Genomic DNA, 22,161 nt, shown 5'->3' with positions numbered 1-22,161 from the left:
TAGGCTGAAATGTGTGCAACGGTTAGAACGGCCCAGTCAAAGTCCAGACATAAACATCCAACAGAAAAACCGTGATTTGTCAGGGAAATTCCTGTTCAGAGAACCTCCATCCAATCTGAGCGAATCTGAGCTTTTTCGCAGCAAAAATTTGCAAATATTTTTATTCTAGATGTGCTAAACTGGGAAAGTTCGGGTCAGATGCAAATACCTACTTCACTTCCCAGACTTGAATTTGTTGAACTCATTTTATCTCTCCACTGTGCATTATTTTTGTTTAGGTTTACTACAATGCGGCCTAGTAAAATCCACCGTACGGGTTTGCGTTAGCACCGTTGGACCAAACGAAACGAAGGAATGAATATGAATTCAGAAACGTAATCTAGATTACAATGAAACCTGAGTTGTAATCTTAACACAAAGAAACACACACACACGCACGCGCGCACGCACGCACGCACACACACACACACACAGCAGCAGCAGCATCAGTCTGGACCTCATTTTGCCTTTTTGTTTATTTGCATTATCATACATTAGGTACAAATGACACAATCTGTTACAAGGTTAAGTAGCTCAGACTTATGTTAAAGGTCTCAGGCTGTAACAACGGAAAAAAAAATAAAAATAAAACGTACACCATTTGCAAAATACAAGATGTTCGCTCTCTTTTACAGTCTTTTGTAGATACCTGCTGTAAATTATTTATATACAAGGACAGGGATGCAGCGATTATAAAAGAACACAGAAGAAGTAGGCGGAATTGTGGCTCTGTGGGTTCAGATATAAGGCATCCTTGTACTTTACCAATTCAGAAAATCAGTACCCATCATTCGCCAGGGAGGACTTATTAGAAGTTGCTGACTATAAGAAAGAAAACCCTCATTCGAATCTTATACACCCAAATATAAAACAACATATGTTCCTCTGTTACTTCTGGTAAGCTAAAATTTTCTAAATCAGCTCTAAAACGTTACGACAGTCTAAATATAAAATGAGAACGAAAAGGAAGAAGAATGCTGATAGTTGCCACCATCCAAGGGAAATCGAGAGTTTCCTGATCTGGAATTTCGTGGAAAAAAAAGTCAAGAAAACTAACGATAAAAGTGATAGATTGACTAGATTGGGGAGAAGAAATGGATCATTGTGACAAGGCACAGGGGCTGATACAAACATCGCCATCAGTAAACATCGTTCAACACGTCACCCGCGTACTCCTCCGTCAAATACGCCGTCATTTCACGTCGCTGAGGCGTTTATGACTCAGTTAATTTGACTCCGTGCCGGTCGCAGGGCGGTAAAGGGGACGCGAGCAGGCGTACGAGGATTACTCCAGTTTTTCTTTCTTAAAATCTAAAGGTTAATTACAGAAAATTAGGTTTTTATATTCAATAAACTGTAGGGGGAAAAAAACATTCACATTTACTGGAAGAAGCAACGAGAGAAGCATGGAGCAAAGTATCTTAAAAAAAGTAAATTAATCCTAGTTATTTAAGAAAAAATAGGTGTAGAACTGAATAAAAGACAAAATGTGGGGGGGAAAAAAAGGTAAACATGTTGCATCTTTACAAGCGGGGGGGGAAGGCACACGAGGAAAGATTAGATATTGTTACGCCCCTGTATGTCATAAACTACGAGACGTTCAGACATTTTGTTAAAGGGAAGAAGCTAGTCTAGGACACATACAGGGCAGAGACAGTATGTACAATGAATATTTGATCTTCTTTCACTGTAACCGACTGCAGAGGCTAAAATTAAACACTTGAGCTGATTCTCTTCCTGCTGTATAGCAGAGGACCCGACCGTCCGACTGACTGGCACTGCTACTCGTACTGAAACGTTACACAATTCCGCACCGATGGAGAGACACTGCGATAGTCTTGTGGTCAAGCCAGAAGATGCAGACCTGTTTGTCTGCATCTGTAGTCGGGTTCTGGTGTTTTTCCAGGTTTGGCACGTGCAGAAGGGTTGTAGAACGCAGGGAGGCGTAAGAAAAATGTTTTTATCAGTATCAGCAGTGAGTGGGTGCAACACAAAGGGGCGCCACGCTAGAGCGGGTGCCAAACGTGGGCGGAAAAATTATTTCTAGTCAGAATTTGGAAAGTCCATACGTGTCTGTGTAAACCTCAAGAAGTACTCAGCTGCATTCCAAAGTATCAGATGTGTCCTTTGATGATAAAACAGAGGAATAAACTGATGAAAATGTAAACAGCAGTTGCATTAAACAACAAAAAAAAGACCTCCTCCATCATCTGGTAATGATCAGTTTTTCTAATTCGCAGCTACACATTTTGGATTTGTTGTTCTATTCACCAACACAAATCAACCAAGTGCCATACTGTGGTTAGACCTGTCGCCATAAGCAATAAATCAGTTATTCACATGATAAATTAAAACGAGTGTGGTCATTTCCGTTAGGACATCAATCGTCATAGTGGCTCCCCTTGAAAGTAGTTGAAAAGCCGCCATTTTGAGAACAAACAGTTCACACCAAGTAAGAAGTAGTTAGTCTGCCTCTTTTGCCTGTTTTCCTTGTCCTTGTCAGCTCTAAAAAGCCATTTTAAAAAAAATGGCTTTTTTTTAAATTCCAAAATCCATTTTAGTTATTAGTTTCATTTGTTTTGCTTTATTTTTGGATATTTAAAATGCTTTCCGGTTCCAGTGTCGAATTGAAATTGAATGGTTTTTTTCGTCATTTTTCAGTGGATGGAATATGTGGTTATGGTTATGTCATTATTACTATATTTGTTGAGAATGGTCTCAAAAAGACATTATTGTTTACCGCAAAAATGTCTGGGCCAACAAAATTTGTCAGGCCTTTTTGTGTTTCCATATATTTGTCTGTCAACTTTACCTAATATTACCTAATATTAATATAAATATTACCTAATATAAATATTACCTAATATTTTTGGCAAAGTCATTGCTTTCACTTCGCTTTCCAATCTAACTGAGCAACCAAACGTCACTCTCAGTTGGCGCTTACCTGCTGAGATCTGCTAAACAGATTTACCGTCTCAATAATCCCTAAATTTGCCGCTTCACACCTTCTCAGTAAGACATCGATCAGATTAACTGGCTACATTTGTGTCTTTAAGACAGATCTGCAAGCGCTCAACAGAGGGTCTCCAAATAAATCAAAATATACAAACACAGAAGATGTGAAACAAATTAGGAACAACTCAGAACAATTACAGAAAAAAATTAAAAATTACCATTTCTTCCACCTATAACAGTAAAAATCTATAAGCCTGTCTTAAATGCTTCTTTGGGTAAAACTTTTATTTAAAGAATTTCAAATAAGTGCGTCTAAAAAGACCTATCCCTTTGCCAATAAGTACCCCCATTTTGCAACGTGTCGTAATGTTTTTCCAATTTACTCCCACTTTATTTTGAGACAAACCTTTCTCACTCGTGTATTTAAACATTAACCTTTGTATGTAGAAATGGGGTCCAACCGACCCCACATATGTAAAACTTGTATTAATTTCATAGTCCTCAATGTTTGCCTCAAGTCCTCACACGCACAAGGGTTAAGCACCAGTTTATTTCTCCTGGTAGCGAAGCGTTTCGATAAACTCTGGGTATCAGACGGCGGATGGCCCCTTGTTCTTGGAAAAGTCTGGTAGTGAAACACAGAAACGTCAAAAGTACAAAATGGCAAAGGGACAAAAAGGAGGAGAGCGCTTGAGTGTTGGATTAAAAGTTGGAAATTCTCCTCTTGCAGCATGCAGCACTGAGATGCCATGCACCAATGCTGCTCGTAAAACCGCATGCACACGCAGGACATTCAACAATTAGGAAATGCGTCCAATCCAAGCAAACCTGCAGTCAACATTTCTGAGAAGTACAAATAATAGCAATAAAACAAAACAAAACAAGTACAACAGATTTCTTTTCCCACAACCTGTTAAACTCATCCAGCCGATCGGCGTCAAACTCTTGTACAGACAGATATTGGCTTTACTGACTCAGGTAACGAACAGAAATGTATGCATGTGTTGGTATAAAAAAAATGCAAGTCATACGTATTTAAAAGGGTTAAAAACTATGTAAAGAGAAGGTACACACCGATTCTTTGATTAATCCATTAGTCTGAGCTAAAAATGGGGGTAAAGAAAGCAAACCTACTGATATGTTACAGCATAAAAGCAACGAGTTTTCAACAATTATGTTCAGTTTTTGTCACAGCAAAGTTTGGAAAAAAAGTTTGAAAATATCCTCACTGTGTCTGCTTAGATATTTATGGCGAACGAGAATTTAAACACTAACTAGTGTTGAAAAATGAATGAACTTACTTAAATTTCATGAGAGATTTGTGCAAACTAAACTAAACTAAACTAAAGCTGAATCAAATTTATCTCGTCCTCAAGAGGATTCATGAGGGAACTGTAGTTTAATAATAGCAGGGCAGTAGCTACGCGCATTATTTCATCATGAGTGCCTAAAGTCGAGTTTTACAAACTGGGAACATCCCTTTCCGTGCCTAAATGTTGTAATGTTGTTATTCATTTTTTTGTTGATTTGCTACAGATGTACATTAGCTGAGATTGGGATGGCAAAAAAAAGAAAAAAAAAAAGAAAGAAAGAAACTGAAATTGAATCCCACACTGTCACCGTTTAAAGTAAACAATCAGAAACCCAGAAAATGACACAGGACACATTTAATAACCAGGTGCTGTTTCAACGCCTGCACCACGCGTCCTTCATATTTGGCTAGAACATCTAAACTGCCTGATCTATGCGTATTCTGATTACCTAAAAAAATAATAAAATAAAATCACCAGCTACAGCGCCTTGTCAAAAGTACGTACTAACCCCAAGAAATTTTGCACATCTTTCCTGTTACAACCACAAACTTCACTGGATTTCACACACTTTTTTTTTTAACGATACACGAGTGTGGCGAGGTCTATAGATCTATATCCATGCAAAATGCGGCATGTGTCTGAAAACCAGTACCCTGAACCCACCGTCTCCACAGCAGAATACGGCGGTGGCACCGGCATGCTGTGGGAATGCGTCTCTTCAGCTGAACATGTAAGCTGGTCGGAGTCGATGGGAAGATGGATGAAGCGAAATATAGCACCTAAAATCTCAATAAGAACCTTCCGCAAATTTGAACATTTTTCAAACTGTGTTTTCAGATTTTTAAATTAGAAAAAACATTTTAAAATCACATATTCTCATTCCGACTGGTTGCTTTGGACCTGCCGAAATACGTCGAAGCTTGTGGTTGCAGCGGAAAGAAATCAGAAAAATTCAAGCGGTGCGAGTACCTTTTGCGCGACGCTGCGGATCTATTGACACCATTTGAATCCACTGAGGCTTGTAAACATATTTTGTTTTCTAAATCATATACTGGCATAGATTAATAAACCCTGGCACCCTTCCTTGTTTGAACACCTCCCAGGTCACCAGAGACACATCGTCCTAGTCGTCCTACAGTGCATGCTCATGATTAGTAAAAAAAACTAACAAAAAAAATTATGTCTTATGGCGACCGAAACCAATCTATTCAATTCATATTCTGTACTGGCAAGAAAAAAAAAAAGATGTACAAAGTAAATATGCATGCCCTAGACTCCTGCTTAGGAAGAACACCAACACATTGGGATCAACTGTGGGACTCGAGGCTCTAGTCGGATTTCGTCGACGGTTGGTTTTAGGTAGGCGGCAGTGAGCAGGGATCTTCGTCAGAGACTCTACCATCCTTCTCCTCCTCCTCATTCGCTGTTGACGATCGACGGGTGAACGAACTGAGGGTTGATGAAGGAGAAGCCTGCGAACTCGGCCTGGTCGATGTTGGCTATCACCAGCTCGTCGGGCGGCGTGAGCTGGGGTTGGGTGCGCGTGAAGAACTTGTCGAAGTTCTCCGCCCCTTTGCCACACTGCAAGAAAAAAAAGAAGAGACACACAAAGGAGAGAGGAGAGCTGTTTAGATGTCAGGTATGTGGAGGTGTCAGAGGTAAACAGAAAGACGGGAAACTTTTGCAGAACAGCACAAACTGTCAATTCAGAGAAGCTCTGTAGTTGTTTTTACAAAGTTAGAGCAACTCGAAATAGGATTTGTATTCCCAAAACATTTACACATTTTCTATTCAAATTTTAAGATATTTTGTCTCACGAAACAAGACAAAATAGCACCTTTATGCGTAAGTAGAAGGAAGATGAAGCCTGGTTTTCTTTTTTTCTTTTTTTGGAGAAATGAAAAGCTGAAAATGTGGCAGAGCCACGTTTTGCTGCAACTTCACATGCAAATCCAAACTCAATATGTCTTTACCAGATTTGTCTAAAGAAAACATTTTGCTCATTTCCCCCCACCTCCCCCCCCAAATAGTTCAAACTTATTTGGAATAGTTTCTGTTTTTAATTTTTCCCCTAGAATCTCCACTGGATTTAGGTCGGACTTTGACTGGGCCATTAAAACCCTTCAATGTGCTGTGATCTAAACCACTTGGTTGTAGGTCTGACTTTGTATATATTTGGCTATGCTCCAGCTGGATGCTAAACCTTCATTCTAGCTAGAAATATTTATCATTATTTTTGTTAGTTTTATTATTAAATGCTTATGTAACCCCAGTTAGTGAAGACATGTTGTTGTCTGTTGGTAGAAATGATGCATAATAAACCAGAGGAATGTACAAGAGAGAATAAGCAGGAAAAGAGAGCCCTACTCATGGGGCTAACCTACATTGTTTTAGCACACACAAACAAACATACAAATACCCTCTGCGAACACAACTAGCATTTAAGTTTCCCTTAGGAGCAACTCCTCTGCAGTTGTCTGCTGATATCTATAAAGCCATTTCATGGAGCTCCATCACACACGCCGCAGAATAAATTAAGAGCGGATGGCAACCTAAAGCCCCTCTCACCACTGCATAAACTTTGACGCCCTACATAACATGCTTCTCATTACTTACAAATAAGATTTACACGTCAAGGCTTGACTCAACACAAAGGCATGTTGGAGACTCTGTGGTTGAGTGGAAGAAAGTTCTCCGGTCTGTTGACAGCAACGTGAAGCTTTACAGCCATCAGAGAAGACGATGTGTTTGGCGGTCACGATGGCGACCGGAAGCATCCAGCTAAAAGCTACACGGAAATGGTTTGAAGACAACAACTTGGATGTTCTGGAGTGGCCCAGTCAAAGCCCAGACGTCAATGACATAGGGTAAAGTTGCGGAGTCCAGATAGGTCAATCCACACTGACTTTATACCTTGATTTCATCCAAAGGATCATCTAATAAATACAGACTTGAAGGGCGTGAATGATTGTCCAATTACTAATTTTATGTTACATTTTTGTTTTAAGAGAGATTAATTTTGTAGAGATCAGATTTCACTTTGAGATTAAAGTTTTCGTTTTGCCATTTTGGTCGAAGAGGTCCGTTGTTGCCCTGTGTGTTTTAGTCATTGAGTTCCAGCGTTTCAGTGTCTGTCAGCGTCTCGATATCGGCGTGTTAAGATGCCTGTTAGGAAAGGTGCTCTGTTTTTTTTGTTTTTTTTTTACTTCTTTTTCCACTTCTGAACTGGCAGGCCAACACCGAGCTCGATTCAATGGAGACGAAGAGGAAAACTCGAGGGCGCAGATGTGTCCGAGAGGATTGCACTTGCGTGGGAGGTTTTTTTATTTATTTTATCTTTGACTGTGTCCGCTGCCACCGCCAGGTGACATTCGCCCTGAGCGAGCGCCGCCCTGTCGCAGCGGATCGACAGCAGGACCGACACCGCCAGATGAAAATCAAATGTGGCTCAACGTGCGCGCGCACACAAATAGCGCCCTCCCCTCCCCGCGCCGCACGCGCACACACCTGGCGGCTAATCGCCAGCGTCCTTCAACTGCTGGGCCACTCCGTCCACTTGTCGTCTTCTATCCATCACGGAGTAGTCATCGCTCAAGCGAGGCAGCACACTTTTTAAAATTTGACCTCCTACGACAATCTCTGGCACCGAAACGTCCCTTTGTGTGTCCCCGAGCGGTTGGTTAACTTGTGACATCTGGCCTCCGCCGCGGGGGGTCAACGCCGCCGACACCGCCGCCGCCTCTGTCGCAGTGCACGCGAAGCATATGCGGGATGAAGCTTCAGCTGCAGAACTGACAGCAGCACGCTTGGTTTATCCCAATATCTTGTCTTTTATTTCGCCGAACACGATCCAAGATTATCGCACGGTATTTTCCCCTCGATTTTGGAGTGCCAAACGGCAGAAATATGGAAATCATGTCGCAGAAGCAGCTCTAGTAGAAAATAAAAAAATGCTTGTTACATTTATTTTTTTCCCCCAAGAAAAACAAAAGGAAGGCAAGCGAACGCCTCATTAGGCAGTGATTCAGTCAGGCCTTAGTGGGTGAACTCTGGTCAGCATCCATCATGACACAGCGTCCTACATGAGTTTCTATGACCTACTTTCTCTCATGTTTAATCCGCCTCCCTCCCTCTTTACACACACACACGTCCCTTCATTTAACCACATTAAAAGAACACACACAGCCACTTGGGAAGATAAATAAGTCTGTGCCTCCATTAGGTTTGTGTTGAGACACACATTGATTCTTGTGTCTTTACTTCCCTCTGCTTAAAGCTGGCATTATGTAAAACTTTCCTTAGATTTTTTTCTTTTAAAATTGAATTAACACAATAAACAACCTAGTAGTTGCATCTAATAGCAGATATGTGGAGCTGTTTTATAGTAAAAATTATTAAATATTTAGTCTTATTTAATGAAATATATCTGAAACTCTTGGGTTATTATTCAAGATTGAATTACTGTACGGTAAATGTAATGTAATATAATGAAATAAAGTTATGAGTCAAGGGTTTCGCAACATGCATAAAAAAGAAAAATATATATATATATGTTGTTTTTGATGAGGTAATAACATTATAACATGATGTAAGGCTAAAGAAAAAAGTTTATTTTACATAATACCGTCCCTTTTAGGTGATCTGACCCACTCCCCCCCCCATTTTCTCTTTTATTCAAAGCGTAAAGACGACTCCACGTTCACATGTGACTGTGAATTATGTCGGCGCACTGGAAATGAACCGGACTTTGAATGCTAACACAGCTCAATGTTGTCAATTTTTTTACCTACAATCCCACCTGCGGCAGACGGTCGCAAAGTACCACCATCGACTTCTATAAATATGGACCGGTGCCAACTACGTTTGCCATGACAGTTGTTCTACCGTCCTCTGTGTTGCCTGAGGTCCTGGTCTTGTACATACAGATGGCCTGACTTTCCCGCTTAGGCAGTTTTTCCTTTTTTTTTTCACTGCAATTCCCCAGCTGTTGCAACCAAATGAAGTGTGATTGATTGAGAGGCAAAGAAAAATGAAGAAAGAAGGCAAAGAGGAGGAGTTGGATTAAAAAGGCAGGTATGGATGAAGGGTGAGAGGTTGATGCTTAATGGTAGCCAGTTATCAGTAATGGACTCGGGAATAACGTGCCGTTACATGGCATAGGAGGTGGATCATCCCTTTGGCTCTCTCTCTTCCCTCTAAGTGTCTTTGCGTACATCCAGAGCCATGCCAGCATGCGCTTGTGCGGTGAACATGCATGTTTAAATGCATTAAATCAACCAGTACAGTGCCTTTCATAACCATCGACTTTTCCATATTTTGTCACTTCATAGCCATGAACTTCATTGTGTTTGGGGATTTTTGCTTGAAAGCCAAACAGATACGAGGTTTTCAAAACTTTCATGACCAAAAATCTAAAAGGTTTGTTGTCCATGTGCAATCTGCCCAATTTACTCCCAACAACCACATAGTAAAGTTCAGCGTGAGTCGTCTCCAGCTGTTAGGCGATTAGCCGAGAGAGACCCCTTTTGTGCAAATTTAGGGACACTTAAAATTATAATTTCACTGGAAACTTGTCGCGATCCAGCCGCTTGTTTACACGTCTCCAGTGATCAGAGGCACTTTTTGAAAACATGTCTCAGAGTGAAACTTTTCTGTAACTCCACCCACTGAGGCGTGAAGTACTCCGCAGCTGCATGGTTTCCCCCCCCCCCTTAAAATTGCGCAAATTAAAACTACAAAAACAAACGTAGTTTCGAATTTGGACATTTGGAAAAGTTCAACATGTTTGGATACATTTTAAGGCACTGCATATATACGCTCACTCTCCAGTGCTCCAGTCTCTACTAGCATTCGATTCTCAACACAGCACACCAAAGCAACAAACTGATGCAGAAGCAGCAGAAACCTCCTTCGGTACTTTTTAAAATCTATACAAAACGTCTTTTTCTTCAGCCAACTCACACACACACGCACACACACACACGCACGCACGCACGCACGCACGCACGCACGCACGCACAAACATTTTTCTTCGACATACACACACAAAGCTCACAATGCATCCACTCGATGGGTAAAAACTCAGTCAGGATTCACCTTATCGGAGGAGGTGGGGCCCTTGAGGGTTGAAGAAGTGGAGAGGTGAAGTTTTAAAAATGAACACACACAGACACACACTCATCTGTAAACAACGCTGAGTGAAGTATTTGGTCCTGTGTTTGTTTTTTCCTGAAGGAAATGCAGCATACATGAATCCTCTACAGAGCTGGGAGTCTTTATTTTGATCAATGTTCATGAATTTAGGTCATAAATGATTTAAAGGGTGAAGTTTGGATTCAGGATTTATTACCAGCAATGGATCAGGTATTACAATTTCTTTTTTGGAACATTTTAAAAAATAATCACTAAAGTGACTATTTTTGTTGTTTTTTAAATTTTATTCAAAATCATCAGTGATATTGTGTTGGTGTTCATGTCAATAAGCACATAGAACAAATTTTTATCAGTAAAAGAAGAACTTGTATAAATACATTTTATTGAAAGATGTACATTTCATTAAAGTAGAATTAGCAAAGCAGCTTTTCATGGTTCAAGTTGGGATCATTTTTTTCAGAAGGCCACAGGAATGGAACAAACTATATTTTAGTTTGTTAGTATGTTGAGGAAATGTTAGACAAAAAACATTTTGGGACCAAACCCATTTAGGAATTCTTACTGTATCTCTGACGTTTGGTTTTTATTAGCAAATGTAACATGTGCAAGAATTTCAAATATTAGTGGTTTGGTGATGGTAGATAAAAGCTTCATTCTTTTTTTGGGATAAAAACGTACAAATTCCCAAAGGGAAATCCCTCCACTGTGTGCTGCACAAAGATAAGGCGCATCTGTCATGTGTGATTGTTTGAGCAAAAAGCTCTGGGAAACTCAGATAAGACTTTTTAAGCTCTAATAATGAGAACAAGAACAGCAACTAATGTAAAGATAAGGATTAGTTTGTGTGGATTGAATTTCCTCAATGCCACAAATCTTATGATAAAAAGAAAAACAGCTCTACTTGACATACAAACGTGTTCAACTTTGTAAGAAAGCTTGAATGAAATGTGGCATCACATAAAAATGAGTTTGTAAAAGGAACAAATTGTTCATACTAAAAGTGTTGTGTGCTCAGGTTTACAGAATTTATGTTTTAAGTATTTTAAGTGTTTTTCTACACATCTTGTTTAGGCCAGAAATGATTAATCGTATTAATCATAATGAATCGATTAATGAAATAATGGCCAACTAATTTAGCAATAGATTAATCGTTAACTGGAGAATTCAGACTAATAGAAGGCTATTTGCTGAAAGCAACAACATATTCAGAGCCAAAACTGTACAAAAATAATTACACATTTTGCATTTCAGATTAACAAAAAATAAAAAATAATAATAATTTTTGTCTGTAAATATATTTTAGCCAAAATTCACTAAAGAAATGCTGTTATTGCATTTTAGGCAATAAAATGTTTATTTTTTTCTTTTAAAAATGGAAATGAATTATTTGGTTATGTGTATTTTTTTTATGTACGTCTAATATATCTTAAAAAGTTTTTAAAAAATACGTAGAAGGTGGAAGTATTTTTTCTCTGTTTATTCAGATTTTTAAAAAAAACCCTGTAATATTCATTTAATCATCAGAATAATTGATTACTAAAATACTCGTTAGATTCTTTCTTTCTTTTCTTTCTGATGATGATGAATTTTCTACTAAAGAAGAGAGATTTACTTCCACTAAAATGATTATTTTGCAGACAGGATGGATGAGCAGTGAAAGTCTTAGCAGGAGGAAAACAAACACCTTTTTTTCCCCCTGCACCTCTTATCGTGCATAAACCTGAACCATAGAAATAATCCTCATAAGGAGAAGCGTTAGGACTTATCATAATCTACGGCTGAAAAGTGTTAGGAAAACCTGTGGCTTTCTGCAGCCTCAATGTGTCGACTTACCACTTTGGGCTTGAAGGGCGGCTGTATCTCTCTGTTTTCCAGGCGCTCCCAGTCGATCCGTCTGAAGAAGGCGTGTTCTCTGATGTCCCGCTCTCCTTCGGCGCCGCAGCCCAAACGCTTTGCTGGTTGTTTGTTCATCAGCTGTTCGAGTGAGGAGATAAATATATGAGACGACAAAACATTCCTCTGTAACATGAGCTGCAGCACTTCAGCTCAGATTTTGGATTAAAAATGAGACACTGTGTGAATGTCAAGTCTAGTTTATTCGTATAAAACATTTCAGCAGCAAGGCCATTCAAAGTATTTTACAGAATACAATAGCCAATCAGAATCATCGAGCAAATACACATCAATATACAGTATGTTGATCCGTTTTCCAGTTACTAGGAATCAAAAGCAACTCTAAACAGCTGAGTTTTTAGCTCAGTGTTTTGGCGTTTTTGCAGTTTTCTGGAAGTTTCCTTCAAATTTTTTGCTGTACAGAAACTGAATGCTGCACTTTACTCCTAGTAAGAGGTATAATTTTTTCTTCTAAGAAAGAAAAAAGTAACTGAATTCTTCGTCGCCAGTTTTCTAGCAGAAAAATGGGCTTTAGCAATCATATAAATGTAACTTTTATTTTCACTTTAAAGGTTCAAGTCGCAGTCCCCCAGATTTCATCAGGAAAAACAGAAAGCATAAATTAGAAAAGTGCAGAGTGAGATGGTTGGGATGTGTGTTGATACAAAATGCTTACTTAAGCAATGATACAACAAAATACAATAAAGTGGCTCACTTTATTTATAGGCATATAAATATCCCTAAATATTTAGGGATATTTATATCCCTAAATATAGTTCAAAACGTCCCTTTATAGCAGATAAACGTCTGGTTTTGAAACTAGAGGCTCAGATTGGCGTCACTTTATGTGAAGGTTAAATAATCGATTAATGGCAGCAACATTTACTAAAAAAATGAGAACTAGAAGCTTTGAATCTTTTCGTTTGAATGTATGTCAGTAAAAAGTGATCACCTCTCCGTTCTTTCGCATCTCTCGACATTCAATTTCGCTGCGTTTCTAGGTCAGCGGATGACAGCTAAACAGATGGGCCTACAATGTGTGACATAATGGCTTTCCCCTCGTTTTCCCTACACCTGCTCTGCCTTTAGAGAACTGCCGTCTCTTCAGCTCACCCTGACAATTTGCACCCAGTCTAGAAAGTAAAACAAGACTCGTACGCCGGCCCAGAACATGGAGAGCTGTGCAAAATTGATGTTGATGTGACTTTACCTAACCGAGTTAGAAATAATGTCCTACTCTTTTGATAACTTTCAAAAGAAAGCCCATTTAGCTGGAAGAGATATCCAAAGTTTCACAATGTGACAAAGCAACACGGGCTTAAAATGAGATATGTGTGATTAATAAATCTAAAGTATACATTAATTTTCCGCAGCAACACTTTGTTCAGATTAAACAGAGAAGGAACGGGAAGGATTGATGCAGAGCCTGTTGGTTTCAGGATTACCAAAGGCAGAACAAGTACAGTGAGTTATTAGTGGGATGTTTTACCAATAACCAGTTTTACCATTAACCAGGCCGCTGAGCTGGGGTTACTCATCCCCAACAAGAATCATGGCTACCACCTCAGTCCTACAGAAAAGGTTACGGACTACGATGAATGGACCAGCTTAAACAAACAATACAATTTCTGCTATGAAAACTCATCAAATATCCTGCTATAAGTGTGTGTGGTTTCTTTGCCATTTGCTATGAATAATCCTAGACGAGTTCAGCCTTTGGAGGCCAATTCTGCGTTATATCAATAGTAAGGGTTTTCAAAACTGCAGAACAGAAAAACACGTTAACACACATAATAACTTATTTACAAATGCAGGGGTGCGCCAATTGCAGTTTTCTGGCTGATGGCTGATTATTGATCTTTTAAAAAGCCTGACCTGCCGATTCAGATTTTGGCCGATATAATTTTTTATTTTGTCTGAAATGTTACTAAATATAGCGAGAAAGTTGCTGAGTTGGTAACAGTGTGGTCACTATTGTTGACTGCAAACATGACCTGGTGGGTAGATCTATCAGTCAAACCTCTGACATGGACAGCAGGCCAGTGGCTGATTTTTAAACCTTTGCAGAGGCAGATAAGATCGCTGGATAAGATCCGCTCCACATGTAAAAATCGGCTGATGACCGATCCCCCCAAATTAAGGAAATCGGCACCGATGAATCAGCTGTGTGAGAAATCGGTGCACCCCTATTCAAAAGCATTTAACTCCTGTTATTAAAGACCATCATCATCATTAACACACTTCCAGAAAACTGAAAAGCCAAAAATAAATGGATTACTGACCAACATATTTGATGTGTTTTGATGATGACTCTACAAAATAACTCAAAATGACTCAACAAAATGTAATGTTTGCTACCGGCTTCTCGATTGGTGACTGAACATTGTTCCTATAACTTTTTATTTTTGAACAATTGTTGTTGATATGAGGGAGAAACAAAGGTAGTTTATGGGTTTAGTTCTGCCCACAGGCTGCCAGTCAGTGAAAGACATAACCCTGCTGCCAAACATGCCAACAGGACCAAGCGCCTCACACTTTGAGAAACTTTTGAAGCTCAGCGACTCCCTGATTGGTCTGGAAGCCTCATGTCAAAGTGTGAGGTACAATCACCACCACAGACTATTTTAAATAAATGAATAAAAAAATACATAAAGTGTGGACATTTTAATCAGATTTCTCCCACTGGTGTTAACAACCTGACTTCAACACATCAGAACCAAATTAGCTGATCATTTAGTCACATGTGCTGCAGCTTTGATGAAACTTTGCGGCTCCATCCAGTTCCTGCTGAGAGTTTTAAAAGTAGCAGACAGGATGAGCAACGAGGCAAGAATAAATACTTATAGAATAAAAATTTGAGAGTAAGATGAGATCTTTATCTGGGGATAAGAAAAGCAAAGCTTTTAAAACATGTTATTATTATTATTTTTTTTTTTAAATAACTGTATTTGGTAATCAGTGTTTGACCAGAACAAGAGCTTTGAGAGTAAACTCCTGATTAGAAATAATGTGTGAAACTTTCATGTCTTCCAAGCGTAAGTGTAGTTTTTCATGCTCTTCCTGTTCTGAATAGTGCATCTATTGGGATCAAAGGTCAAAGGTGTGAAGTTCGCAGCATTCACTGTGTCCAGCACCGATAATCTTAAGTTCAGTGTCTATGCAGTGACATAAAGTGATGTTATTGAATTATCGGAGCCGTATTTAAGTATCTGCTGTGTTCTTTCTGCAGCAGTGGTACAATAAGTCTGGTTCGCGTGGCGTGTGAACGCTACAGGGCTTTTTCTTCTCTCACTAGTCTGAAAAAAATCAGTGGCATGCTTGGTTATGTGGTGATGAGAGTGTGTATGCTGCAGTGTTGAATGTGCTGTAAGGTGATACAGGAGTGTTATCTTCCCCGTCATTGTGTCTTTCTACAACATTAAAAGAAAAGGCAAATAGGCAACAATGTGACTGAGGCAGAAAAAGGCTTTATGAGAAAAAAAACACAGGGAAACACGGGGTAAAGTAAAAGAACAACTAACAAAACACAACTAAATGTAAATAATCAAAAAGCCCTGAAGTAACAACATGTCACCGGGAAACAGGAAGTGATGGATTACTGATCAAAAGTTCATCATCACTTAAATAATCACTTAAATTAGAAAAATGCCTCATTTATTTGAACTTTAATGAAGTTGTTAGCTGAAGTTGTACTGCTAATTATCTAACTAATCACAGAAAAATATATGTTTCCATTTTGTTGTACAGCTAAGTAAATGTTCTCAAATTAAAGGTTGGAATTTTAAAGTGTGTCTTTATGGCACCAAAATAGAAAAGCTCATTTATTTTAAGGCATTTACACATCAGGGGTGCCAATAATAGCGGCGAATTATACGTTTCCAAGATTCCAGCAGATCTTCAACATCACTTTGCTTCCTAAAACTATCCCTCCGTCTCTCTTCATCTTTTCTAATCCTTCCTTCTCGTAATCGCTTCACAATCTTCAAACTTCTTTTCTTTAGATTCTGGTTAGAATTGTGTGTTAAATTGTTTGAAAACTTTTGCTCTCATAAGGTCAGTAAATCTCCACAGTGTGAGAATATAAACAGGGTTTATACTGAGTGTCGGGCTGCAGGACGCAGACGCATTTCTCAGCAAAACGCAAACTGAAGGAAAAAGAGGACAAAAACAATTTAGTGGAGAGGAAGGGACAGTAAGACGAAGCACATTAGCGCACAGTTCACCAACGTTGCAGGGCCTCAGGATACAAACAAAACTACGGCTTTTATATTAAATTCTTCAAACACACAAGTCTTTTTTTTTTTTTTTTCCTCTGTGTCGGTTGGGAATATTTTTGACATCGTTTGTTTTATCAATTGTCTCATTTCTGCAGGAGAAACGCCAAAAGCGGCGCCGTCAAAGCCCGATCCTCACCTTCTGCTGATATTGATATCATACTGTGAGAAATCTGTTTAGGACATTTCTCATCTTCCTCACACCACCTTATTGACATTCTGAGGTTGGGATTTTGAGCATCAATATGCAAAAAACTAAAAAAAAAACACACCATCAAATCCTCGGTAAAAGAATTAAATTGTTAAAAAAATTGTGAAACATCCCAACTTCTGTAAATCCAAATTGATCTGGCTGTGCTCTGTGGACATATATTTTCATTTTCAAGTTTATCCCCTTATAAGAGAATCTCAAGTTATAAGAGCTAATGTTAGAAGCTCTTATAACATTAGTTAATGTTGTAAAAGCCACAATAAAAAAACTGAAGAGCATATTTTTAGAGGAGGAAGGCAGACATATGTATGAACATGCACAAATAAATGCCTTCTAAAACATTCTCAGTAGCTGGATTCCCAGCTAATGGCTAATAGTGATGATGAAAACACCACTGGGCTGCACAGTGGCGCAGTTGGTAGAGCTGTTGCCTTGCAGCAAGAAAGTTCTGGGTTTGATTCCCGGTCCCGGTCTTTCTGTATGGAGTTTGCAAGTTCTCCCTGTGCATGTGTGGGTTTTCTCCGGGTACTCCGGTTTCCTCCCACAGTCCAAAAACATGGCTGTCAGGTTAGTTAATTGGCCTCTCCAAATTGCCCCTAGGTGTGTGTGTGTATGGTTGTTTGTCCTGTGTYTCTGTGTTGCCCTGCGACAGACTGGCGACCTGTCCAGGGTGACCCCACCTCTGGCCCGGAACGTTAGCTGGAGATCGGCACCAGCACCTTCCAACCCCACTAAGGGACAAGGGTGTAAAGAAAATGGATGGATGGATGAAAAACACCACTGTAATTTACAACTGAAGTTAAAACAATTTCCTTTTAAAATTTGTTCCATTACCAATAACCACAAAATTCCATATATTTGCTAAATGGAAACATATTAATTAAAAAAAGGCATGTTTAAAAAAAAATAACATTTTTGAAATATGAATGTATTGCATCCATCACCACCAGGGTTTATCGCGTGAATGAGCTATTTCATGTGTGTTTTAGTTGTATTTGTTGTTTAATGAAAACACTGCAATTGCGAAATTGTTTTTTTTTTTTTTAAGCATTAACGGAATATCAATGTTAGTGTTACCGACGGTCACCAATGGATGTACTGGCCCAAACGTTGCAGCGGGAAATAACCCCCAACTGAATGCAAATATTATTATTATTATTGCAAAGAAAAATTTTAAAATACAACCATATTTATTTAACAACATAGTACTCTAAGTAAAATATCAAAATTACTAAAGTTTTCTTTTTAAAAAGCACAGTCATTAGCGGGAAAATAAAAAAAAGAAAAAATCATTAAGTTTGAGTAATCCTCCAACTTAATCAGGCTTCAATAAATAAACTTAAAACACGACGACTAAAAAAATACAAATTCAAATGCACATTTTATTTTAAGCTAGATGGAAAAAAAAGCTCACATAATCCAGTTTTTATAGTTACAAAATGAAAAATCAAACATAAGGAAAGTAATTCCTTATCCGCTCACCCCTTTGCAGATGGAGACGGCTTCTTTGGACATGGACTTTGGGTAGGAGACGTTGTGCTCCATGATGGACTGGAACAGCTCGTCTTCATCCTCACCATCAAACGGAGGCTGTGGGTGGAGGGACACCATGTTCAGGACGTCAGGGTTTCATCCGTAATCACAAAGTTTACTAATACGTTCATATTCATCACGGATCACCTCCGTTTCGAACCAAATTAACGGCTGCAGACGCAGCGAGGCTTTCATGCTTTATTCTCTCTGCATTGACCGTTTCCGCTAAAAATACACATGAAGCGAGATTTAAAAGGCGTTTTCATCTGAACAAAAGAGGAAAAACAGCCAGAAACGGTGGCTGTGAAACATTAGATCATGTTTCACAGGAAGTCCTTGTGAGGTCAGTGAAGTGGATGACCCAGCTTCCCTGCTCGTCGGCTCGTTATCATCAGTTACCACAATATGGCTGCTCTGACAGTCCATAAAATGAATTATTTGTCATTTCCACACCAGCGGCCCTCATCGACTGGAGGTAGCCTGTCTGCATGAATATATATGTCCTCCTGCTTTTTTCCTTTAATATTATCGGTCTACCGGATATTCCTTTAGCGCCGCTTTCCAAAGCGCACAGATATTCATAAATCCATGCCAAACCTTTCATGTTTCTTTCTTCATTGCAGTTAAGTGCTATTTTTTTGTTGTTGTTATAGAACATATAATTCTAATGGAATAAATTAAAGTGATTGTATCTCGATAAAAACAACAACAAAAAAACAAAAAATAAAGATGGCAGCTGCAATTGAGTTGGAAAAACTCAATTGCAGCATATTTATATATATATATATATATATTTAGTTTGTTTACTGGTGTGAACCACTCACCTGTCCTGCTAGCATTTCGTAAAGCAGAACTCCATACGCCCACCAGTCTACAGAGCGTCCGTACGGCTGATACGAAATGATCTGGTGAGGAGAGAGAGGGAGATAAAAAGAGACAAATTTCAGCTTCAGCTCAAACAGGCAGAGCAACGTCACGTTTTCCCTCTGAGTGACGAGAACGTGAGAGTGGGTTTTCACGACGGTGACAATCTCCTGCGAACATTTTAATTCAGACAGACAGGATCCCAGCAAAGTTGCTTAATATTCAGAGTGGGATTTTAATCCTTTTAGGCTTTAGAGATTAGAAAATCTGTCAGTGCTAGTGGCTGAAAGAATATCATAAATGCTGAAGTTTTAATTTGGAAAAATTCACATTTTGTGCTATTAAATGTTTTTATTTATGCTTTATGGCAATGGAAAACAGCTTTTTGAGCATAAGAAAGTGAATAATCAAAGACAGCAGAGACATTTGCCAGTGTGCTGCTTTAGAAAGCAGAATAAATGTCACATCAGACCTGCAACTATCAAATACTTTATGATTTAGTTGAATTATACCATTTATACCATTCATTTTACCACATCTGAAAGTACATCAAAGTACAAAAAAAAAGTGTGTAATATGACGGAAAACTAACAAAACAGTATTGATACAGAGTGATAAAGACGCTTACTTTATGATATTGTAATATTGTTCAGCCTTACCAAAATTAGTTTTAAATTTAAAATCCATTTTAATTAGTTATTAGTTAGGATTATTTTCTACGAAATTGAGTTTGATTAGTTTGAATTTCAAATCTATATGAGTTATTCATTTGAAGGCAAAATTTTACTAAGTATTTCTTTTGACCAGTTTCTAGTGAAAATATCTTAGTACACTTAAAATAAGACAAAATTGATTAATAAGCAACTTTTGAGCAAGATATAGATGCTTGCTTAAATAAATAATTCCTTAATATTGATTAAWACAACTACTAGTTCCACTGGTGAAATATTTCATTATAATATGAAATGTTATGTGGAATAATCTGATGATGTAAGAAATTAAACAAATAGATCAGTCTTTAAAGAGGAAATTAAAAACAGACTTAAAGCTCTGATATCTCTATATTTCCTCCTTTGTAGGGCTGCGTAGTGTCCGTCTCTAGGCAACCACAAGAGCGTCGGTCCGTAGCGTTGTGGGGGTCCTTTAGCTCACACCACGACAATTTAGCTGACCTTAATATTTCCTGTGTTTTATTTTGGTCATCATTGTTACACTTAGTGTTGATATGTGTGATAGGTGTGTCTATTGGACATTTATAGAATACGGAACAAATTGCGTCCCGTTTTGGTTTAATACAGGACGCAACATTTAACAGCCAAATATGGGACGATTCCGTATTTTAAGGGACGGGTGGCAACCCTACATGTGGGAGTTATTCAATTCTTTAGCCAGATGATCATTTTTCACAGCTTGACTTTATCTGATGTTTTTATGTGAAGAAGGCATAGCCGGCGCTGCAGAGGACAAACCGCTCCTTGACCCCAGGAAGCTGCTCTCCCTGCAGACATGCTCTGCGTTGACAGACGGAGCTCCTGCGGGTCGCTCTGACACTCGCTAAGGTTACTGCTCTCATCCAGTGAACTTCATTCACAACACTGAGGACACATATAGTGTATTTGCACTTCCCAACTGTTTACACATCATAAAAATAAAAAATAAATAAAAAAAACCCGGCTGCGTCCACAAGACGTGGACAGTGAATGCAACCTTGTGCATCAACGAATCCCTCCAAAAATATTCACACCCTTTCAATCTATTCCCACGTTGTCGCGTCGTAGCCACGAAACATCAGTGCAATTTTTAATCAGGATTTTATGCGATCGGTCAACATAAAGTAGCTGATGTTTTAAATATTTCTAATTAGGATTTCAGCAACACTTTTGCTACTCAGGCTTAAAAAGTTTAAGAAAAATCTGCGAGTGTGTAATGTCTGTGAGAGCTGCAGAGGGTGTTTTCCTATTTTATCTGAGATTAAGTTGTGGAAAAGTTCGAAACAACTTTAGATTATTGCCCAAAATCCCACATAGCAGTGTTCAAACCAGCTTCTGAAAATGGAAAAAGAAGATGGCACAACTCCCAAATCTATCCAGTCAAAGTCTTTTAACTCGTTAACTGTCATGATGACGCTGGAGCCATTGACTTACAACGAAGTGTTTTGATGGTGACGGTTTAGGAGTAAAGAAACATTAATTAAAGACGTAGCTTTGGAGGAGCTGCATGTGTCCACAACTCAGGTGAGAAAAATTGGAGACACAACTGACTTCATCAGTCCTGCATTTCAAAACTATGGCCTTCATGAGTGACAAGAATGAACCAATGCTGTAAAAAAAATGCCATAAAAAGTTCCATTCTCAGTTTGTCACAAGACAGTGCAGGAGGAACATGCAGTTCAAGGCGCTTTGGTCAAATGAAACCAAAATGAAATGTTTTATCTTAATGTGAAACCCTTTACATGTCCTGTGGAGCTCATCTGAACAATTGACTCCCACTCAAGTCTGTTAGCATCATGCTACGGGAATGCCTTTCTCCTGAAGTCGGTCGCAGTTGATTTAATCGGCCCAGTCAAAGTCCACACCTAAACCCAATTATCTGTAACAAGACTTGGACACTGCCCTTTAGAGTCGTTCTCCTTTCAATCTGACAGAACTGCAGCTACTCTCCAAACAGGACGGTCTCTAGATGTACAACTGGTTGTACATTTAACAGTTATACTGTACTTTCTATTGGCCTAATTCATAAAGTGCTAATAAGATACATGAAGGTTTGAGGATGTAATCTGACATCATGTGAAAAAGTACAAGAGGTACAAATGCTTTTGCTGGTCACTTTAAAACATGAGATGTTGCTGCGCCCACACACACACATACACACACGCATGCACGCATACACATGCATACACATGCATACACACACACGCACCCCCCCC

At 38.9% G+C, this 22,161-nt stretch overlaps 1 protein-coding gene across 2 annotated transcripts in view; it reads right to left on the bottom strand.

Annotated features, from left to right (window-relative positions):
- Window positions 1-496: 496 nt before the first annotated feature.
- prkcaa (protein kinase C, alpha, a) overlaps window positions 497-22,161 on the bottom strand; it is a 141,440-nt gene continuing 119,775 nt past the window's right edge. For both annotated transcript variants that reach the window (XM_008420254.2, XM_017305920.1), the window contains 4 exons: window positions 19,196-19,276; window positions 18,321-18,428; window positions 12,294-12,434; window positions 497-5,888 (listed from right to left, as the gene is read on the bottom strand). In XM_008420254.2, coding sequence (XP_008418476.1) covers window positions 5,724-5,888; window positions 12,294-12,434; window positions 18,321-18,428; window positions 19,196-19,276 — 495 coding nt within the window. In that variant the 3' untranslated portion in view covers window positions 497-5,723. The remainder of the gene's footprint in view (window positions 5,889-12,293; window positions 12,435-18,320; window positions 18,429-19,195; window positions 19,277-22,161) is intronic.

The sequence above is a fragment of the Poecilia reticulata genome, linkage group LG1, assembly GCF_000633615.1.
Source record: "Poecilia reticulata strain Guanapo linkage group LG1, Guppy_female_1.0+MT, whole genome shotgun sequence".
Classification (NCBI taxonomy): Eukaryota; Metazoa; Chordata; class Actinopteri; order Cyprinodontiformes; family Poeciliidae; genus Poecilia; species Poecilia reticulata.
The sequence above is the reverse complement of the archived record's forward strand: the minus strand, read 5'-3'. Positions and strand labels throughout refer to the sequence as shown.